At 39.8% G+C, this 21,080-nt stretch overlaps 1 protein-coding gene across 2 annotated transcripts; it reads left to right on the top strand.

Moving 5' to 3' along the window:
- Window positions 1–450: 450 nt before the first annotated feature.
- NUDT4 (nudix hydrolase 4) lies at window positions 451–19,125 on the top strand. 2 transcript variants are annotated; one of them, XM_084880382.1, is made up of 5 exons: window positions 451–962; window positions 11,102–11,212; window positions 12,348–12,392; window positions 14,870–14,954; window positions 15,495–19,125. In XM_084880382.1, exons 1-5 carry the CDS (start codon window positions 864–866, stop codon window positions 15,695–15,697), a joined length of 543 nt encoding a protein of 180 aa, XP_084736508.1. In that variant the 5' UTR covers window positions 451–863; the 3' UTR covers window positions 15,698–19,125. The 2 variants fall into 2 exon arrangements, with proteins under 2 accessions (XP_084736508.1, XP_084736509.1); XM_084880383.1 differs by having other exon boundaries at window positions 460–962; window positions 14,867–14,954.
- The last annotated feature ends 1,955 nt before the right edge of the window (window positions 19,126–21,080 follow it).

The following is a 21,080-nucleotide window of genomic DNA, read 5'->3' as shown; positions in this document are numbered from 1 at the left end:
CTGGAACGCAAACAAAAACAATAAAACCTCTTAACCAACGTCTTCACCTCTCCGGGCCTTCCTTCTCTTCTCTCCCCTCTTCCCGGGCGGATTCTGGGCGCGTCCGCCCGGGCCCCGCGGAGCCCGCGCTCCCCGCGGCGCCTCCGGCCCGTCCTCCGGGCCGCAGCTCAGCCGAGGCCGTGGGGCTCTCTCCCCGGGGACGGCATTCGTCCTTCCGAGGAAAGCCGCGGGGCTTGTAAACAGGGAGGAAGGGGTCTCTGCTTCTTCCCACCCCCCCCCCCCCCGGCGTTGCGGCGGGCCCTGCCCTCCCGCGCTCGGCGGGAGCGCCGCCGCCGGAGCCGCCTCAGGAGCGGCGAGGCGAGGCCCTCCCAGCTCCCTCTCTCCCCTCCCCCCGCAGCGGGCGGCGCGCAGGCGCGTTGGCGCGCGGGGCGGAGCATGCGCGGGCTGCTTAAACAGGGGCGGGGGCGGCGCCGCCGTCGTCCAGTCCGAGCGCGTCTCCGCAACTGTCTCCTCGTGGTGCGACCCTCGAGCCTCGCACTCGGCGTGGCGGCGGCGGCGGCGACTGGAGGGAGCAGAAGCGAGCGGGCGGCGGACTCCATGGAGAGCGGCGGACGCCGGAGCACAGGCGGCGCTTCCTCCGCGGCACCCGGGCTCCAGTGACCCGCGCTCGCGCCTCGCCCCGCGTCGGAGCGGCCGCCGGCCCCGGGGCCGACCGGCTTCGCCGCCTGCCCACCCCGCGCCGCCGCCTCGCCGCCCGGCACCCCTGCGCCCGCCTCGCCGCGGCCCCACTCCCCGGCGGGGTGGCGGCGGCCGGGCCCCCGCCGCGGCGCCTGGAGGAGCAGCGGCCGCCAGAATCCGCCTCTATGATGAAGTTCAAGCCCAACCAGACGCGGACCTACGACCGCGAGGGCTTCAAGAAGCGGGCGGCGTGCCTGTGCTTCCGGAGCGAGCAGGAGGACGAGGTGAGGCGGCGCGCACCGCCCGCGGGCGCCGGCGGGAGGGCTGCCGGGCTGTCCCCTCGCTCCATCTGTCTGGCTGCGGGGCCGGGGGGGGGGGGGATTAGCCCCCCTTCCGCCCTCCGGCCTCCCCCCTCCCTCCCTCCCTCCTTCCTTCCTTTCTCCGGGCCGATAGCGGAGACAAAGGGGCTCGCCCGGCCCAACCTCCTCCGCTGGGACGGGGTCGCCCCGGAGGCCGAGCCGCCCTGGCCCCGGGAGCCCCGCCGCGGTCCCCGCCTCGCCAGCCAGGCACCATCTTAACGTGCGAACCGGGCGTGCAGCCCGATGAGTCTCGAGTGCTCATGGAGGGAGTGGAAATGGCGTGAGTGTTGCCGCTCCAGCCTTCCTTCTGCCCCTGACGTGTTCTTTCGATATTACAGCAGTTTGCGGTTTCGGATGACATCGAGGCCGGTGTGTGGCACAGCCTGACAGACCCCTAAAAGCCCATTCGGTCGGGTTCTGTGAGTCTCACTTTTAAGTGGCTCGTTGAACTCGTGTGCACTTGTCATAATTACACTTGATTTTTTTTAAGTCTCCTTTTAAAGTTGTCTGGTTGCAGAAAAATGATTAGTGGAATAACGCCAATAGGGAGATGGACTAGAGGTGTGCAAAGTTGCCATTTTCCAGACCGTCTCTGGCTCCGGGCATAGTTATCAAAGCTTTTTTACTCTGCTGTGTTTGGTTTGACATCTGGAGAGGAGCTGTCTTTCTTGTCCTAAAGAGTAAGCAGTCAATCTATAATTTGTCCAGCTGCGTTGGGTTGATAGCGAGGTTCTTGAGTTTTTCCCTCTTGGGCAGTTCTTACTCGTTTCAGCTACATCTACTTAATTTAAAAATGGCTCACTGCTTTAAATTTGCTAAGGGCAATAATATTTTGCTTAGGGCAAGAATTTTTTTTAGCATTTCCACTCTAAAATGATTAGGGGGAGGGGGTGGGGGGGGAGGAATAGCATTCTGAGTTCTGCTCAGAATGTGCACAATAAAATACCAGGCTAAGCTGGAGATGGGAATCTAATGGCTTCCTTATTGCTAGTCCCTGTAGTTAGGCGGAGTATGACATTTTGTACACCCAGTTCTTAGCCTGTTAACAAAAATCAAAGTGCTTCAAAATGGCTCTCTTCCAAGTTTTGTTTTGTCTTTATTTTTTAAAAAAAGAAAGCAAGCCTTTTAGTGATACCAGTGCTCAGTTGTGGGATCTTTAAGTGTTAAGCTACATTTTCAGAATAAATTGGTCTGTGTCTTGAGCTGGGCCTACTTAGGAGAGCTGGAAAGTAAAAGGGGGGAGGTGTTTAACGTTTACAAAGTAATAAAATCAAACATGAAGTGTATTCTATTAAAAAAGATAAAAGATTGGAAAGTCCTTGAGGGAAGGACCACATGAGGATAAAACATAATAGCCCAAAGTAATCAAAATAGGTTAAGGATCTTGTCTGATCTGCTCACTATTGTGTAGTCACATTATTAGTTGAGTGGTTATAATGTTGGAGGCATTGCCTAAAGACTTTTAACTTTGTTACATTTAACCCGCTTAGTGTTGGATTATAGGTGAAAAAACAGTTGCAGAGCCTATTAAGAAGAGGTAGAGTCAGATCACTGGTCCCAGCTCATAGCAATTGGGTGGGTGCACACTATCTGCTGAATGAGTGAGATTTTGTGAGGCTGAGCTTGGAGGTTTTCCTGAAAGTAGTGACTTTGAAGTCGTATCATAACCGGAACTTGGAATCCAGGTTTTGTAAAACACAAGCTCTAGGAGAAAAATGGGAAATGGGAGGAAATTGAAATGTTTGTAGTGTGTGAATGGGTAAAGCGAAGTCTGAGAACTTCAGAATAAGCAAGGTCTTTTTGTGATGGGTAATTATTTTTATTGTAATAAATGCTAAATTACTAGCCTCTATTTGAGTCAAGAGATTGGTGTCATTAGATAAAATGAAGTGTAAAGAGCAAAATTTGGAGAATGAATTATATAAATCCATTATATAAAACTTTGTAAATTTGATCATTTCTGAGTTGAGAAGCCAAATGAATCACTTTGTTAAAGAACATGCTTCGAGGGAAGGATTTCTGTAGTTGTGTACAGTTGGGGGGTCCTTCTGTAATACAATATTTATAGAATGAACCCTGTTAGTTATCTTTCCTGGACATCTTGGTGCTTTGCTATGAATTTTTCCCATTCTGTTGAAATTACCTTTCTAGTTTCCCAAGACTAGAATACAAGCCAGCCTGAACTCACCTCTCTTTAGCTAATAGATGAGATTTCGTTTCCCCCTACTCTGGGTTAAGAACACCTAAATTCTGGATGGGAGATTTAAATGTATGCTGTGTTTTATGATGAGATGTTTACAGAATGTAAATTAAAATAGTAATTGCTGTTTGACCCAAAAAAACTATGCAGTGCAATCATATGGTTGTCCCTATACTGAAGGAGTTCTCAAGTAGCCCTTACTTTTGAACAGGTTGTTGTAGGAAAGAAGGTTGTTCTAACAGATCAGTCTTATTTAGGGTCGTTTTATGTTTGTTCATTTTATGTTTTTCTGCTTTGTGAACTAAGTTATAAACATTACATTTTTAAAGGGAGAAATTAGGCAGCAGAAGTAATTTATCAAGGTCACAGAAGCTGGCAGATCATTTTGACCCCAGGTTCTTCTAAATCTATGTACATTTGATCATCTTCTCTTCAGCTAGTGTCTTCTGTGTGGAATCACCCTAAGTTTTGGCAGTTGGGGTTCTGGACAAGCCCACAAGTACATGTCCCATAGTGTAGTTGGGATACTGTTCTTTTGTGAATACATTCACAAAATGTAAAAAAAAAAAAAAAGGATTCCTTTGAAGATACTGTATTTACATGTTTGATAGTTTTAAAAGGGATGCAAAGATCAAGTGTCTGATCCTAAGGAACATAGTCTATAGCAGGAGGTTAGATAAATGACTGATAAAAGGGGAGGGTGGGTGGTAGGGTGCCAGCAGCTACTCCAGGGTTAAGTGTGAGTCATTTGGAATTGTATTGCAGCTAGTGGGTAAGGAAGAACCAAGCATCGCAGAGCAAGACTTGGGTGTTGCTGTGGTCTGGTTGGACTACAGTGTAAGACAGCATAGAACAAATAGTTGAAAAACAGAGCACCTTAAAAGTAAGAATATCTGAAGAATATCTAGGTAAGAAAAGAACTTTCTGTTTCAAACAAGTAACATTGAGCTTTTAGATATATTAAAGGTTGAGAATGATCTGGCAGCAAAATAGGAGAGTGCTAAAGGGAGAAATGACTTTATTCTGGGTGGGATCCAGGCACAGTTGTGAGTGGAAAACATTGAGAAAATAGTCTTAAGAACTGGCTTCTTTTAAAGAGAGGGCAATTTATTGTTAGGACTTCTTTTAAAGAGAGGGCAATTTATTGTTGGGAGCGGGCAGAGCTGAGGGAGGGTGAATGCACAGCTACTTCCCCCATGCCCCAGAGACACTCATTATACCAGTACTTCCACAGAGGAGAGAGAGACTCACCTGCCTCCTGGGCTGGCTTCCATTTTTATTTACCGCTCTCAATAGCTTTTAAGCTCCCTAAACCAGGGGCAATATCTTCCAGGATCCTGAATGTATATATCCCAAAATGTCTGAGTTCTATGAAATCATACACTGAAACTAAGTCTTATGGGGAAAGTAGAGTCTAAAACCTATACAACCCTAAAGCCAGAACTCTAATAAATAAAAACAATTATAATAAGAAATATCAGTGCAGTTAAGTCTTTACTAGCATTTTTACGTGTAGAATCTTCAGGTGGTCCACCTTTTTCAGAGATATATTCTGGGACTCATACTTTCTCAGAGATTTAAGTCTTTGAAGATACCCGATTCAAATGGAGACCACTTTATCAAAATTAAATAAAGATCCAAAAGTAGCATTTTCTAAACACAGGGAAATGTCACTGCCTCCTACATCTATGCCTGCAGGATAGCAGGTGAAACTTAAAGGGCAATTTGTAGCCACTGGTTGGAGAGGACTAGTTATCCCATGTACCTCCAGCCTCTGGAGGCATAACTGAATTGCATAGAATTTGAACTGCACTTTTAGTTTATACGCTCTTATTTTTTAATCCAAACCCGAGGTTATTTTTTCCATTGATTTTTAGGGAGAATGGGAGAGAGGCGGTGGGGGCCGGCGTGGAGAAAAACATCTTTGAGAGAGACACATCGATTGGTTGCCTCTCACACATGTTCTGAAGGGGGCTGGGGTTCTAATCTGTAACTGAAGTATGTGGGAATCTGAACCCTTGACCCTTTGGTCGTTGGGCCAACCCTCCAACCATTGAGCCAAAGGGGAGTTTACATGCTCTACTTAACATCTCCCCAATGAGGATTTGTTGGGCAGTATAAGGCACAGACTCAAAAATATAGATCATTTTCATTCACAGACTCAGGGCTGTTTCCAAGTTGACCACTGTCACTACTTAAAATGAGAAATACTTCTATTCCAAATGTTTAAAACAGCATCTAAAAAAAAGACAAATGTGATAAATGACTTTTCAACAGTGCCAGGTAAGTGGTGTTTTATTCTGATAATCATCAATACATGCAGAGCCGAAACCGGTTTGTCTCAGTGGATAGAGCATTGGTCTGCAGACAAGAAGATCCCAGGTTCGATTCAGGTCAAGGGCATGTATCTTCATTGCGGGCACATCCCCAGTGGGAGGTGTGCAGGAGGCAGCTGATCGATGTTTCTAACTCTCTATCCCTCTCTCTTTCTCTCTCTAAAAAAAAAAAAAATAAATAAAAAAAAATAAAATGTGTTGTTTTTTTTTTTAAATACATGCAAAGAGGGGTAAGGGCTATTAGTGTAGTAGGAAGAATGCTTGTATGGAGGTGGTTAGACTGGATCAAAGAGGAAGAATGTCTTCACTTTTCACCACTCTGCCAGCATTGGCTTTAGACTTTGAGTGCGATTCAAGTCTAATTCTGTAGTCTGGTGGGTTGGCAAGCCTCTTTTTTATAAACTTTTCTCTGGTCTTGGCTCTGGCTTATCCAGAACATTGAATGCCTACTTTCATCTGTCTTCTTGTCACTAAAGTGACAAATTGTCATTATTTTGGCTATACAAAGTGTAATACACCTAGAAAGATAGTTGAAAAGAAATTTAAAACCAATGAATTACCATGTATGGTTCTGTTATCTGTTGATGTATCCTTATTGAATAAGCTTTTATAGCCTTTGTTTCTTTACTAATGCCATTTTCAGAGCGTTAGGTAGCATGCTAATGCTATATTATAGATTCTATCGTGTTTCTCCGAAAAAAGACATCCTCCGAAAATAAGACCTACTTACAGGTTTCCTTCTGAGTGAAATATAAGGCATCTCCCCGAAAATAAGGGGCCCCCCAAGCTAAACATGAGAGATTTGGTCCATTGATTCTGAAAGAAATGGAGTCACAAGAAATTCACTAGGAAATCAGGGATTGGATTGTTATGATGTTCCAGAAGATGATGACATGATTGTCATTGAATAAATGAGTAAATTCTTGATACTGTAGGATTCACAGTTTGTCTGGTTTGTGTTGACAACTACCGTACTACCATACCGCATACAGGTAATAAATTTCCTTTATTTTCATTTAACAATAAATGTGTACCGTATTCTTCTTCATGGAAAAATAAGACAGCCCCTGAAAATAAGATCTAGCACATCTTTGGGAGCAAAAATTAATATAAGACACCGTATTATTTTTGGGGAAACAGGGTAGTAGATGAGGCTATTCTAGAAAGTTTAGGTGGTTTGGGGGGAGAGACTATTGAATAATAATATTTTGGGATATAGTTCTATAGGTATAGGTTCTTCCAGTGCATTGGAGGGTGGTGGTTCCCCCCCCCCCCCCAATTATAATACATTTTTATTGATTTCAGAGAGGAAGGGCAAAGGGGCTTAGAAACAACATTGATGAAAGAGAATCATTGATCGGCTGCCTCCTGCATGCCCCACACTAGTCCACAACCTGAGAATTGTGATCTTTTGGTTCATAGGTCAACGTTCAGTTACTGAGCCACACTGGCCAGGTGTGCTAGAGGGGTTTTAATTGTCCTTGACTTTGCTTATGCTGCTCAGATTGATTTCTTCTGTCCTGGGAAACCCATGCCGTAGTTCTATCTACTCTTGTCTATGGAGTATATCCCTCAGTTCTTGCTCTTGCATTACCACCCTCCCCTTGCCCTCCTCTGCTCTACAAAACAATTGTGGCCATGACCGCATTTGAACTCCCAGTACTGAAGATGAGTAGGCAAGTACTTAATGAAACATTCTGGTTTTCAAATCTGTGCCATCACCAAAGACTCTTTAGCAAATCTCTTAAACTAGTAATTCAGACATTGATCATTTATGTACACAGGTATTATTATTTTAAATTGATCATTTTTTAATTAAAACTTTTTAAAAATGTATTGAGTATTTTTTTTTTAAAAGAGAGGGAGAGGGATAGAGAGAAACATCGATGAGAAACATCGATCACCTGCCTCCTGCACACCCCTTACTGGGGATGTGCCAGCAACCAAAGTACATGCCCTTTACCAGAATCAAACCTGGGACCCTTCAGGCCGACGCTCTATCCACTGAGCCAAACCAATTAAGGCATGATCATTTTTTTTTGAAAGCTGCATTTTAAGTTTGATTCAATTTAATCATTTTTGGAATGTCAGTGCACAATAAGTTCTTGGTTTTAGCTAAATCATTTGTCCAAAACATATATTGGCCTGTTTTCTTGAGGCTTTCTAAATGGCAATTTATGAAGGGAGATGTTGAGCCATACAGGTTCACTGACTTTGGAAGAGAAGTTTAGTCATGTTAATGATGTCCTATAGATAAAGATTTGGTATTAAATTGGAAGCTTAAGTGTTAGTTTCAGAAAAGCAGATGCAGACTATACTAATGGGGTTTTCCTACATTATTAATCTTATGTAATTTAGCTTTTATCTTGGACAAATCCTATATAATGAAAGCCTAATATGCTAAGTGTCCAACCATTTGATCTTTTGACCAGTCACTATGATGCTCACTGACCACAAGGGGGCAGATGCTCCAACCTGTAGGTTAGCTTGCTGCTTGGGTCTGGCTGAAAGGACTGGGCAAGATGGGTCTGGACACACCCTGGAGCCCTCCTGTGGTCCCTCCTCCCCAGCCCGGATCATGCTCCCGTGGGGTCCTTTCGCCTGGCCTGCGCCCTCTCGCAATCTGAGTCCCCTCGGGATGTCTGCAGGCCAGGCTGAGGGATTCCACTAGTGTACACCGGGCCTCGAGTGGGAATATGACAGTCATTGGCATAGATATATGACACTGAATTTTATGTTTTTAGGACTCAAACTTGAATATCTATGGTTTTGAAACCATCTATTTACTAATGAAGATGAACTTTTCTGGTGGCTAGCCACCTGTACAATTTTGTCCCATTATGAAGGTAATTAAGGAAGTTGCTTAGACAGCATAGAATTGTGTAGTAAGAATTTCATCCAGGCAATAGAAAGCAGATTATCCCTAACCCAGCGGAGGAAAAGAGGTCTCCAACTCTGCAGTCAGAACCAGTAGTTACCATTTATTTTTCTTTTTTTGCAAGATATAATGCTTGTGTGTACCTTAAACATTTTTTTTAAAACAGTATTTTTAAAAATATATATATTTTATTGATTTTCCACAGAGAGTAAGGGAGAGGGATAGAGAGTTAGAAACGTTGAGAGAGAAACATCGACCAACTGCCTCCTGCACACTCCCCACCGGGGATGTTCCCGCAACCAATGTGCATGCCCTTGCCTGGAATCGAACCTGGGACCTTTCAGTCCGCAGACCAAGGCTCTATCCACTGAGCCAAACCGGTTTCGGCAACATTTTTGTTTTAACTTAAAAACTTACATTCATTTGCCAGTCTTGATAATAGGGCGAAAGCCTTTTTTGTTGTTAATGTTCACCTGAGGATATTTTTCCATTGATTTTTAGAGAGTGGAAAGGAGGAGGGAAACATTGACTTGTTGCCTCCCTCATTCATAGGGAAAAAGCCTGCAATCAAAGGATGGCCCTTGACCAAAATCGAACCTGTGACCCTTCAGTCTGCAGGCCAATGTGCTATTCACTGAGCCAAACTGGCTAGGGATAGGGCTAGCGCCAGACCCTTTGAATACCATAGGTTCTTGCTCGATTTGCTTATTCTGGCTCTTTAATTCCAATTTTGATTTGTAAGCCCTATTTGCTAATACTTAAGAAAGCTTAGCCTGGCCGGTGTGGCTCAGTAGTTAAGTGTTGACTTATGAACAAGGAGGTCACAGTTTGATTCCTGGTCTGGGTACATGCCTGGTTTCAGGTCTATCCCCAGTGGGGGGTGTGCAGGAGGCAGCCAATGATTTGCTCTCATCCTTGTTTCTTTCTCTCCCTCTCCCTTTCTCTATGAGATAAATTTTGTTTTAATGATTTGTTTGTTGTTGTTTTAAGAAAGCTAACATTTAAGACATTTCATTTTATTTCACCAAAATTGCTGTATTTGGATGTGGTGGTATCCTCAATGTCAGCCAATAGTATTTTCTGTTTTAGCTAAGGCTTTGATCACTGTTCTGCGGTGATGGTGTGTCCATCGGCAAAGTTGTCTGCTTTTTTCAAATTGAAGTTATGTGAATTCATATTACCATATCTTCTACTTGAACATTTTAGAGGTTTTAGGGGAAAGCTGGCAGTTGCCGAACTACTGTCAGCCTGGAACTTTACAGTTGGGGCAGATTGAGTTGCTGGCCACTTACTCAAGTAGGAGGTGAATATTGTGCTGTCTGTGAACTCCTCAGGCCATCAGTTCCTCTGGTGAGGGAGGGAGCTGGGCAAAGAGAACAACTGGCACGCCTGTCAAAAAATCAGGACCTACACAGGGGATTAAACTTTGCTCTAAATTGATTTATCTTGTGAGAACTGTTTATATTTACTTGAAGGCAATATACTAAGGTAACATTTTCAGGTCATTTAAGACATCTATTATCTTAATAAACGTCATTTGGTTATTTATCAGACTTTTTTTTTTTTTTTTTGACGGGTGAATTTCAACCTAACTTAGCTCACAAATTTTTCATTTATAAGATGTATATGTAATACTTGTTTCAGGTACTACAAACCTGAAAATTTTAAAAATAGTGAGCCTCTAAGATACACTGTGATATAATGGCTGTTGTGTGTTTTTTTTTAGTGTTTGCACATCTCAAGTTTAATGATGTTCTTGACTGGAGTCCAGAGACTTTTCCTGTAAAGGGCCAGATAATATTTTCGGCTTTGTGGGCCATATAATCTCTGTCACTAATACTCAAGTCAAGTTGTAGCACAAAAACATTCACAAATAATATGTAAATTATGAATGACTGGATTCTCATAAGATTTTACTTACGAATATTTAAAATTTGAATTTCATATGATTTAAAAATGTAAAAATCACTTGTAGTTCACAGACTGTATAAGAACAGGCAGTAGGCCATAGCTTGACAACCCTTTGCTAGATCATAAATTAAAACTGCCTGTTATCAAATGGAGCAACTTTTTCTAACTTATATAGAATATGAAGGGGGGCTCTGTCTAATCTTAAGAAAAAAAGCCTAAAAGGTAGTAAGAATTCTTTATGTACCCCAGCATTGGCTTTACATTAATTTCCATATTCCTTTCTCACAGCATCTGTTATCTTATGAATATTCTTACATTTTATAGATGAAAGAATAGGGTGACCTGCCTATGGTTTACATATCCTTACATTTGGAAAAATAGTAAGATAATGTAACTGAAGAATAATGAATCTGACCATAAGCCTCAGGGTGTAGAGCCCTGGTGCTAAAATACTAAATCTCTTGCTTTTATCCTTTGTTGATAAAAATTGGAGAGTTTTACTAACTGAATCTAACAGCTTACGTGATTTAATTAGGCAAGAATTATTTAGTGGTAAGATCTTGTTATTATTGGATTCTGAATTCAGAGATGGTGTTTACAAAGACTGTCAACTGCTTTTTTGTGCTATAATGTGTTCTAATAATTTTAATGAAATTTAAAAGTAGGTTAGTCTAGGAGAGATTTACAATCTATAAGGATTTAGAATGTTGCTTATATATGGTTATGGTGGTTCTTTCAGGTGCTGTTGGTGAGCAGCAGTCGGTACCCAGACCAATGGATTGTACCAGGAGGAGGAATGGAGCCCGAGGAAGAGCCTGGCGGTGCTGCCGTGAGGGAGGTTTATGAAGAGGTGAGGTGAACAATAGTTTGTATTTTCTCTTTTCACATAAACTGTATTTTGGGGTTTTACAGACAGCCTTCTGGTTCACAAACAAGGGACTTGTTACATACACTAAGGAGAAGTCAAGAAGGCAGGTCACATAGGTGATTTTTTATTGCTGTTGCCTAGTTTAATGTTTTAAAGCATGTGGCTATATCTAGCATTTTGCTAAGCATATATATTTTTCTACCTGGTAAAATAGAGCTAACATCAATCTGGAACATGGAATTGCATAATAATAAGTCTGATCAGTGATCAATATATAACATGATGGCCTTGCCCAGAGCAAAGTTAGTATTACACTGAGCAAAAACATAAAGAGATGTTAATCATATGCTATGATTCTTTTTCAAGTAAATAAGTAACATTTTTTATTTTACTTGTTTTGTCTGAAAGTTCAATAAAACAAAACAAAATAGTGCATGACCTGCTTGCCGTCTTACACGTGATGATATACCACTTGCTTTTACTCACAAGCAAAACAGCATAGAAATGCCACAAAAAGTTATTGAACAGCAGTTGAGTATAAATGGGAAAGTAATGCTAAAGCTTTCATTGGGCCTTGGTGTGTAGTTGGAGGTTTCATAGAAATGAGTCTTGAAGGATTAGTGGCTTCCTAAGGGAAGAACACATTTGAGATAGAGAAGCATGTACCAGTCTGTTAGTTCACACTGACATTCCAATCGCTCCTGGGAACCGTAATGAGGACTCTGCCTGTAGAAAGAATTGTACCTCCTGAGGTGAGTTACTAAAGGAAGATTGGGCTAAATTTAAGAAGGGGAAGGAGTATTTATCAGTTCACGGAGAAAAGTCTGTTTTCATTCAGGAAGTTTGTCCAAAATTTGTAAGGAGTTAATATTTGGTCAGCTCTTGCCATCTCTTATTTAATAAGTGGCAATATGTCTGATCAACAGAAAGTTGCATGTAGAGCAAATGAATGTATTGTAGCAAACCACAGGTCGTGAATCTCAGCACATCCAAAAAGTTACAGAAGGATGCTTAGTGTGGAAAGGGCTAATGTGTGTAGTTTTAAAAGTTGAAAGTAATTTTCATATCAATTTTGTTATAAAAGGTAACATTTTTACATTTCATCTTTTTTCAATAGGCTGGAGTCAAAGGAAAATTGGGCAGACTCCTAGGCATATTTGAGGTGAGTTACAAAAGTAATCCTGGGGCCATGGCTGGTGTGGCTCAGTTGGCTGGAGTGTCCTCTTGTGCATCAAAAGGTGGAGGGTTTGATTCCCAGTCAGGGGGCATACCCAGATTGCGGTTTGATCCCTGGTTGGGGCACATGTGGGAAGGAAGCAATCACTGTTTCTCTATTACATAGATCTCTCTCTCTCTCTCTCTCTCTCTCTCAAAAAAAAAAAAAAATAATAATAATAATCCTTTGTTTGCTGGTAAGAGAATTAACAATTTCTTCCTTTAAAACTGTCAGTAGGAAAGTAAGTCATAAACATTAGGAGGGAGGGAAGTAAAAACTACTTAACTTGCCGGTACTGTTAGTTATATACAGCATATTATGACAGTACAAGGAATTGATGGAGAAACACTTATCTCTTGGTTCACTGGATACTGTTTAGGTATAGATTTTTCAGGAGGTACATATCACCTAAGGACTTAAGTCTCTTATGAAGAATGTCTGGAAATGTATCCTTACCATCAGCATATAACATTAGATGATATACAGAATGACCATCCTGTGTGAGAACACATAGAACAGGTGCTAAAAGCATAAAATTCTCATCTGTATAATCCTTTATTACTGAATGCAGAATGGAATTTATGGGGAGGGAATTTGGAAGTGGTAGTCTGTGGAAAGTAGGGGGAAATGTGGTCAAGTCATGAGGCCCACGCTATTCTCAAATAGATATTCACCCAAGATTCAAGCCTAGATAGATTGTATACCAGATACAATTTGATTGTTTCCCCCAAGACACTATTTAAGGGTAGCTCGGTCCTTTTGATAGAATCATAAAATTTATTTGTGAACCTTTTTACAGGAATTTAGAAAAAAATTCTGATTGTACAGTAGTTGGTAGAATTGCTTCCCAAAATATAGTAATTGTTGAGTAAAGTTCCATCATGTTGATCAGTGTCACCCCAACCAATTTAATATCAAAAAGAGTAAAGTTCTTAAGATAATGTTCAAACTGTCTCAGAATTCAGCACTTGCTTTGCCCAGTTAAATAGCACTTTCTCCTGGTTAAACTAAAAAACATACTGAGTTTTTCTATAATTCTGAATAGCTGTAGTATAAAGAGCACATTTGTCAATATGCTGACAAGATTTTCACATTACGTTTCATTTTATTTTTATTTCTTTTTTTTTTTTTTTTGTTAATCCTCACCCGAGGATATTTTTCCATTGATTTTTCGAGTGGAAGGAAGAGGAAGAGACAGAAACATCCATGTGAGAGAGACACATGGATTTGGTTGCCCCCTGCATGCACCCCAACCATGGCTGGGAAACCTGCAACCAAAGGCTAATGCTCTATCCACTAAGCCAAACTGGCTAGGGTGAAAACTTCTCACATATAAACAAATGTTTATATAACATGGAAAGGTAAATGGTATTAAATGCTTTTACTGTTTTATTGAATACAATTTAAAATTTATAGAATTTGAACAGAAAATGATAATCAGTATCCTTTCCCCTTAGGAAATATAACAAAATTAGAATGGCCTTACTCATTCATCCTGGTGACTTCAATAAATTTGTGATCATAGCATAATAAAGATACTGATTTGCCAGGCACAGAGTTAACAAGTTCTTAATAAAGAATAGTAATGTTTGTGAGAGATGCCTCTACTTTATTGTTGTTCTTATTCCTTTTCAAAGACAAAATACATTGAGTGGATTACTCGGGTTATTTGTGGTAGAAAAAATTAGGGCAATTATCTCTAGTCTTAGTCCGTACCAAACAAGGCTAACTTTAGTTGAGATGAATGTGAGCCCCTTTGTCTTAAGGCCAACTTGTGTTTAATTTTGAACCTAGAGACAAGACTAGGTGGCAGTTTTAATATGGGAAAAGTTGGTTGAATATAGGACTAAATATAATGTTCCATGATTGGGTTGACCCAGGTATTCTCAACCTTGGCTGTGTATAGTTCATCTGGAAGCTTTTAAATACTTAGGCCTGATTCAAACTAACTAAATTGGTGTCTCAAAAACCCATTTGCCCTGGGTGATATAATGGGCGACCAAGATTGAGAAGCCTAGACTAAGTTAGCAGAGCTAACCTCTGAAGGGAATGCTCTGAACTAACTGGACATACTGCTCTACAGGTCGTGAGGGAAGCAGTTTTCTGTGCTGTGGAAAGGCTATCAGTATTAGCCTCATGGAATAGGACCTTAAAAAATGATAGGAATGTAGTTCTTTTAATTACTTACCTGACAGAAGTCAGAGTGCTAAAAGTTTAGTACTGGGAGCTAATTTCACCCCTTTAATGTTTTGTCTTACATAAACTCAATTCTGTGCTGGATTATACAACTGAGTATACTTGCCCATGTTGGTGAATAGGCTATGCTAATCAGCAGTGTGCTACAACTGATTGTTTTCCCCTTAAAAGTATGTACATGACTAGTTCCTGTAGATTAAAATGCTTTTCTTTTTACATTCAAGCAGAACCAAGACCGAAAGCACAGAACATATGTCTACGTTCTTACTGTCACTGAAATATTAGAAGATTGGGAAGATTCTGTTAATATAGGTAAGTTTCCTTTTCCTTTTGCTATCAGAATTCTCTTAATTCAAATACTGCATACATGCCCAAGCTGGTTTGAGCCTGGGCCTGCGGACTGAAAGGTCCCAGGTTCTATTCTAGTGAAGTGCATATTGCCTGGGTTGTGGGCTCTATCCCTAGTAGGGGCATGCAGAAGGCAGCCAATCAATTGATATTTCTCTCTCTCTCTCTCTTCCCTTCCCCTCCCTCCCCCCCACCCCCGTTCCCCACTCCTCTCTCTCCTTCCCTCTTTGAAATCAATAAAAAAAATATTTTTTTAAAAAAATTTTGCATACTTATGTCCAATTTTCATCTTAAATTATTTTTTGTTACCTTTCTTTTAGGTAACCAAATATTGAAGGGAAGATCAATATTTGAATTATTTAAAAATTCTTCAACATACTGTTGTCTAAGCCATTCCAAAAAATAGTCATTTGTGAAGGAAGAGTGAGGAACATTATTTACAGGGTATGGCTTACTTTAATTTGACTTTATTGTATAGTAACCAATGTCGTTACTGTTTTCTAGGAAGGAAGAGAGAATGGTTCAAAGTAGAAGATGCTATCAAAGTTCTCCAATGTCATAAGCCTGTACATGCAGAGTATCTGGAAAAACTGAAGCTGGGTTGTTCTCCATCCAATGGAAATTCCACAGTCCCTTCTCTTCCAGATAATAACCCCTTGTTTGTAACTGCTGCACAGACCCCTGGCTTGCCATCTACTATAAGATAGAATGTGCAACCTCATGGGGAGAGGCTGCTCCATTTTCCTTGGCAAACATCTGAATGACACTTGCAAACTGTCTGAATTTGCCATACAAGGTTTTCAAACAATTTGCATGTTTTTCAGATGCTTTGTATCTTTTTTTTAATAGTGTAAAATATTTTAATAAGCCAAAGCCACGTGGAGTTTTGTTTTTGTTTTTGTTTTAGATGCCTTAACTGTGCCCTGACCCTCCCACCCTCTGTGTTATTTTGGTTGTCATTTTTGTTTCTCCAGTTTTTCTTCCTTTTGATGTCAGTCAGTGGTTTCTGTCAGATCACCTTACTTGTGGGTATGTTTTACCCCCCAATTTGTTTTCTCATTCACAGCATTAATGTATTCAACAAATCCTTCTGTTGTGGGAATTTGCAAAAATAATTCTTGATATTAAAGGAAAACTTTTTCATAGTATCACAATTTTAATTCATAAATTTCATATTTGAAATATTTCTTTATGGCCCAATATTTTGACAAAGGACCTAATTTGCTATTTTCAGGAATTTGCCAGCTAATTTGTTTCCATCTTTACAACTGATATTATGTCGCTAACATTGCTCAATAGCCCTTTAACACAAAATTTTAACTATTAGAGTTGGCAATTTTTAGGGAGGTATTGTAAGCAAAACACATGTAGCAAATACTTCATCTTATCATGAAATCTGGATTTATGGCATTTGAGTTAGCACACCCAATTGCCAATTCCTTTTATCCATAATCTGTTTACACCAAATATCTGAGAACTAAATTTCCCTCAATGTAAATTGCTTTTTAAAAATATATTTTCAGTTTTTGAATTTAGTGACACCTCTTTAAACTTGTTGGTCACCGATAACCAATCCACCTAGGTTTGGAATCTATAACCTCAAATGCCAGTCATTGATGACGGCTTCACAATTAAAATGGCCTTCTTGCTGTTCAGCTGTTACAGACTTAAGATTGTTAGGGTACCTTTAGAATGTCTAATCTTTTATAGGTTGTCAAGAGGTACTATTTATCATATCACATACTTTTGGGGCACTGGAACATACCAGAACTAAAAATTACTGTGTCTTATATTTGTCTTTATATATTAAAATCAAGAATCCTATCTAAAATATATAGGTACCTTTCCTGAAACTTATGTATTTCCCCCAAACAGGCCAGGAATGAAACCTTTGAATAAGATGTGGGGTGGGGGATGAAGGCAAGATCATTCTGTATGTAAACATTAGCCTTTTGTAAATATTGTAACTGGTGAATATAAAGTAGAAAATAAGTATAGTTATACATTTGTCCTACAAATTATTAACCTTAAAAAATATAATTGCTGCTAAAAATAGAGTGCTGTTACACTTGAGGAAAATTGGTGCCACTTTATAAAATGAGATCTTGTGCCATAAATGCAGATGAACTAGATATAAACATTAGTTCACAAATTAATGCTGTCAAAGGAATGAGTAAATTAACCATTGACACTTCATTCTAAATTATGTGGTGTGGTCAAACACGATTGTCCAGAATGTTTGTTTTTCTTTGTACAGAGGTTATGTATTCTGGGAGTTTAAATTCCACAGATTGACACTTTCTATCAATCTTAAATGGACTAAGATTTCTAAGATATTTGTTCTCAGTAATCTCTTAAGTTTCTTTAAATTACAGACTTAACACAGCAGAGAAACTGGATTGTTTTTGTATATAGGAATGTGTTCACCTGAAATGCTGTCACAGTGCTTGTGGGGAGGGGAAGTGGGTATCTTGTATATGACATTCTGAGAGTTAATGCATGAAATTATTTTATAAACTCTTAGATTATGTATTTGACCTGTAAAATATGTACAGTATTAATGTCAGCCATCTCTTAAAAGTGAGCCTATAAATATTGTTGTATAATTTCTTTGGTCAGAAACATTTGGATGAAGTAGTGCCACTCGAGTCAGGATTTCTTCAGTGCCATTTAGCAAACCAGCTGTCTTTAGTCTATGCAACTAGCAAAATTTGAATGATACAACAGAAGATTTATAGTTTTCATGCTTTAAGTTTCTTGAGGGGTTGTTGGCTATTCTAGCAAAATTAAAGGAAGGGCCCTCAGGATTTCTGTTCAGAGAAAAAGCCTACATTTTCAGGCTCAACAGTTCACTCTACGATGGATAACAAAAAGTGTCTACTTATCTCAACTCTCGGGAGTGTTGGGATTGTTTGTGCTTTCTGTGGGGTACTTGGATAAAATTGGACAGCTAAAATTTTCAGTCCCATGTGCCTCCTAATTAAAATAAGTTTGTAAAGTGACTTGCAGACACAAAGTAGCAACTAGCCTGCATGTTGTTGGTTTTTTGGTTTTTGTTACAGGTGAAATTTTCCAACCAGACAGCTATTCAATTTTCCGGTGTTGACCACAGTTGTATAAAGAAACAAAACTGAAGGGGGGGGTGATTGTTGAATACACTTGAATTGCTTTGCATGGTCTCATTGAGATAATTGGTGTAAGAATCTTGACTTTTTTTATATATATATATATATATATTTGGAAACATCAAATAAAAATGGAAATAAAGTATCTTTTTTTTTTTTTAAATATAAGACCATCCAAGAAAACTTGTCTTGCACCCCACAGTAACATTACTTTTCTCCCACTGATGGTCATATATGTTCTCAGGAATACACTTTCCCTTTATGATTAACAGGGTTATAAAAGGAGCTGGTCACCAATAAGATGTTGCCATTACTCTCCCAATGGATATTTCCCATCTTACACAATAGCCCTATGGCTGTCTTATAGCACTGTTCCCCTGCCCTAACCGGGTTCTGCTATAATTATTTAAATGATTTTCAAAAGCTCTTGATGTACTCTATATTTTGCACTCATAACACTCATGTTAGATGCTTTCTACATAATACCATCGTTTTAATTATTTTACTGTTTAAATGGGAAGCTGGCTACAGGTACTCTGTCAGTCATATTTCCTCAACCAAGACCGTTAGAGTCCTTACATAAAAGTTCTACTGAAGTCTCGTTTAAAAAATATATATATTTTATTGATTTTGTATAGAGAGGAAGGGAGAGAGAGAGAGCTAGAAACATCGATGAGAGTCATCGATCAGCTGCCTCTTGCACACCCCCTACTGGGGATGTGCCCGCAACCAATGTACATGCCCTTGACAGGAATGGAACCTGGGACCTTTCAGTCTGCAGACCGATGCTCTACCACTGAGCCAAACCGGTCTCAGCTCAAGTCTCGTTTAAATTATAGGAAAGGAGCCCAGCTGGTGTGGCTAAGTGGTTGAGCGTTGACCTATGAACCAGGTCAATGTTAGTTCAATTCCTGGTCAAGGCACATGCCCCAGGTTGCAGGCTCGATCTCCAATCGATCTAGGATTCTCATCATTGATGTTTCTATCCTTTTCTCCCTCCCAAATTTTTTTTTTTTTTTAATTTCAGACAAAGAGAAAGTTTGGCATTTTTCCAGTATTGTTTTCACACTGAAATACAAAAATTCTCCACAGGTCTCTTGAAGCAGAATTCTGTAGACAAAGTGACAGGGCTAAACAGTTGATTTATTAAAGTGTAATTTTTATCAGTTTGTTATAGCTAGAATGTTTCCATAGTTGGTTTTGTCTCAAAGTTTCCAACTAACACAAATTCTTAACCCATACAATTTTCAGGATCTGCTTTATGCTTGGCGTTGATGCTATATAGCACAGAACAAGTTTCTGCCTCCAAGGAACTTTTATTTAGTGAAATAGAGATTAAGCTAGGTGTTTACCCATCAGAAGTTCTTAAAATGTCTTATTTTTAAAAGACTTACATGCACCATCTTCAAAAGTAATATTTGAAACTAAGATTTCCCCCACCAAATACTTTGCTCCACAGCTCCATATACAATGTTGTGATTTGGTAAAAAAGTGATTTTATCCTTGGTGCTGCTTTGCTTTTCAAAACTTATTTTCAATACCTTCCTGACTAGTGCCCTTGGCTGAGTTATAGGAGTAAGATAGAAGGCCCTCGCCTATCTTAAGAGCAAAGGCCCAAATTTACTCAAAGCCTCCATGTCTTTTTGCCATAAAATAGTCTCAAATGCCTCTATTTGATGTAATTTTAACTGTGACCCCAAAAGTTACTCTTCCCAATATGGACATCACATTTCCTGGTTATTAAATGTCAGTGCCAGGCACATATTTATTTTTTCAACTTTTACTCAAATTCATGCAAATTAGTGAAATAAAAAGATTTGGCTATCAATGTCTGCCAAGAAACTTAAACATACATTTTAATGAATCAACTACACAAGATCTCCAAAAATGTTAAAGATTTATGTACTAATAAGCCAAGGCAACTAAAATGGTGTGAAAATAAAATGCTCAGGCCTGCCTAAAGGGGTAATGGTTAGCTAGTATATTTCCATATAATGTACTATTATAGACATAAAATGTAGCCCCCTTCACCCAACAATTCCATCTTTGGGAGATACCTCAAGTTGCACAAAATGTGATCAAAGATGTATATCGTAGGATTTATTAAATTCATCAATTTGAATTGCAAATGGAGGGTAAGTTATGGTCCTCTAGTCAACATCACTATCAAATTACACTGCCACAGGTGATCCTTTTAGTAACTGATTTTAAAAACCACTACCACAGCATTACCTGTTTAAAGCTCACTTTTTTAAAAGGATTGTACATATTTCAGATTTTATTTTTAAATGAAATGTTGAAACTTTCTATGTGACAATGTTCAATAATCTTACATGAAAAAATGTGCTAACGACCTGATCTATACATTTATTGAAAAATCAAGGGAAAGAAACTTATACAGATGTTTCATCTAATTGTTCTGGGAGTAACAGTAATGTATCACTTTTTAAAGGAGAAGTATTGACACATTTGCTTCTAACATTATAGCAGTGACTTACCAGTCACTGCCAAGGAGGAAATAAGCTGAACCTATAGGTCAAACGTAACCCCAACCTATTTTTAACAGCCCAGAAACTTAGAATGTTAACAGTCAGTGATTGTGACATGTAAAAATTGAAGTTTTATCAGAGTGCAGAAGCCTCTTCGTTTAAAATTGTCTATGGACATTTTCTCACTACAATAGCAGAGCTGAGTAATTTACTGTAGACATATCCATGGCCTGCAAAGCCCAAAATACTTAGCTTTCGAAGGGAAAAGTAGATTGCAAGAATGTGGCCCTTGGTTGCCTGCCAAAACTGAAGGAAAACACAAATTCATAAACTAAGTGCAACCATTCTAACGTGTATAAGCTGCTTTGGACTAATCTAAGTCTTGTCTACTTTGTAAACTTGCTAGGTTAGGTTATAAGGACATTTAAGCTACTGGAATTTACTAACCTAGATGACGGAATTATTTCAAAAGGAAT

This window comes from Pipistrellus hanaki, assembly GCF_964339955.1.
Source record: "Pipistrellus hanaki genome assembly, chromosome: 3".
Classification (NCBI taxonomy): domain Eukaryota; kingdom Metazoa; phylum Chordata; class Mammalia; order Chiroptera; family Vespertilionidae; genus Pipistrellus; species Pipistrellus hanaki.
Note: the sequence above shows the minus strand (reverse complement) of the source record. Positions and strands in the feature narration are given on the sequence as shown.

Excerpts from the sequence above, each read along its gene's own strand:
- NUDT4 (XM_084880383.1), top strand. The coding sequence starts at position 864 with ATGATGAAGTTCAAGCCCAACCAGACGCGGACCTACGACCGCGAGGGC. Across the intron at positions 963-11,101 it reads GGAGCGAGCAGGAGGACGAG|GTGCTGTTGGTGAGCAGCAG; the intron begins GTGAGGCGGCGC and ends TGGTTCTTTCAG. Across the intron at positions 11,213-12,347 it reads TGAGGGAGGTTTATGAAGAG|GCTGGAGTCAAAGGAAAATT; the intron begins GTGAGGTGAACA and ends TTTTTTCAATAG.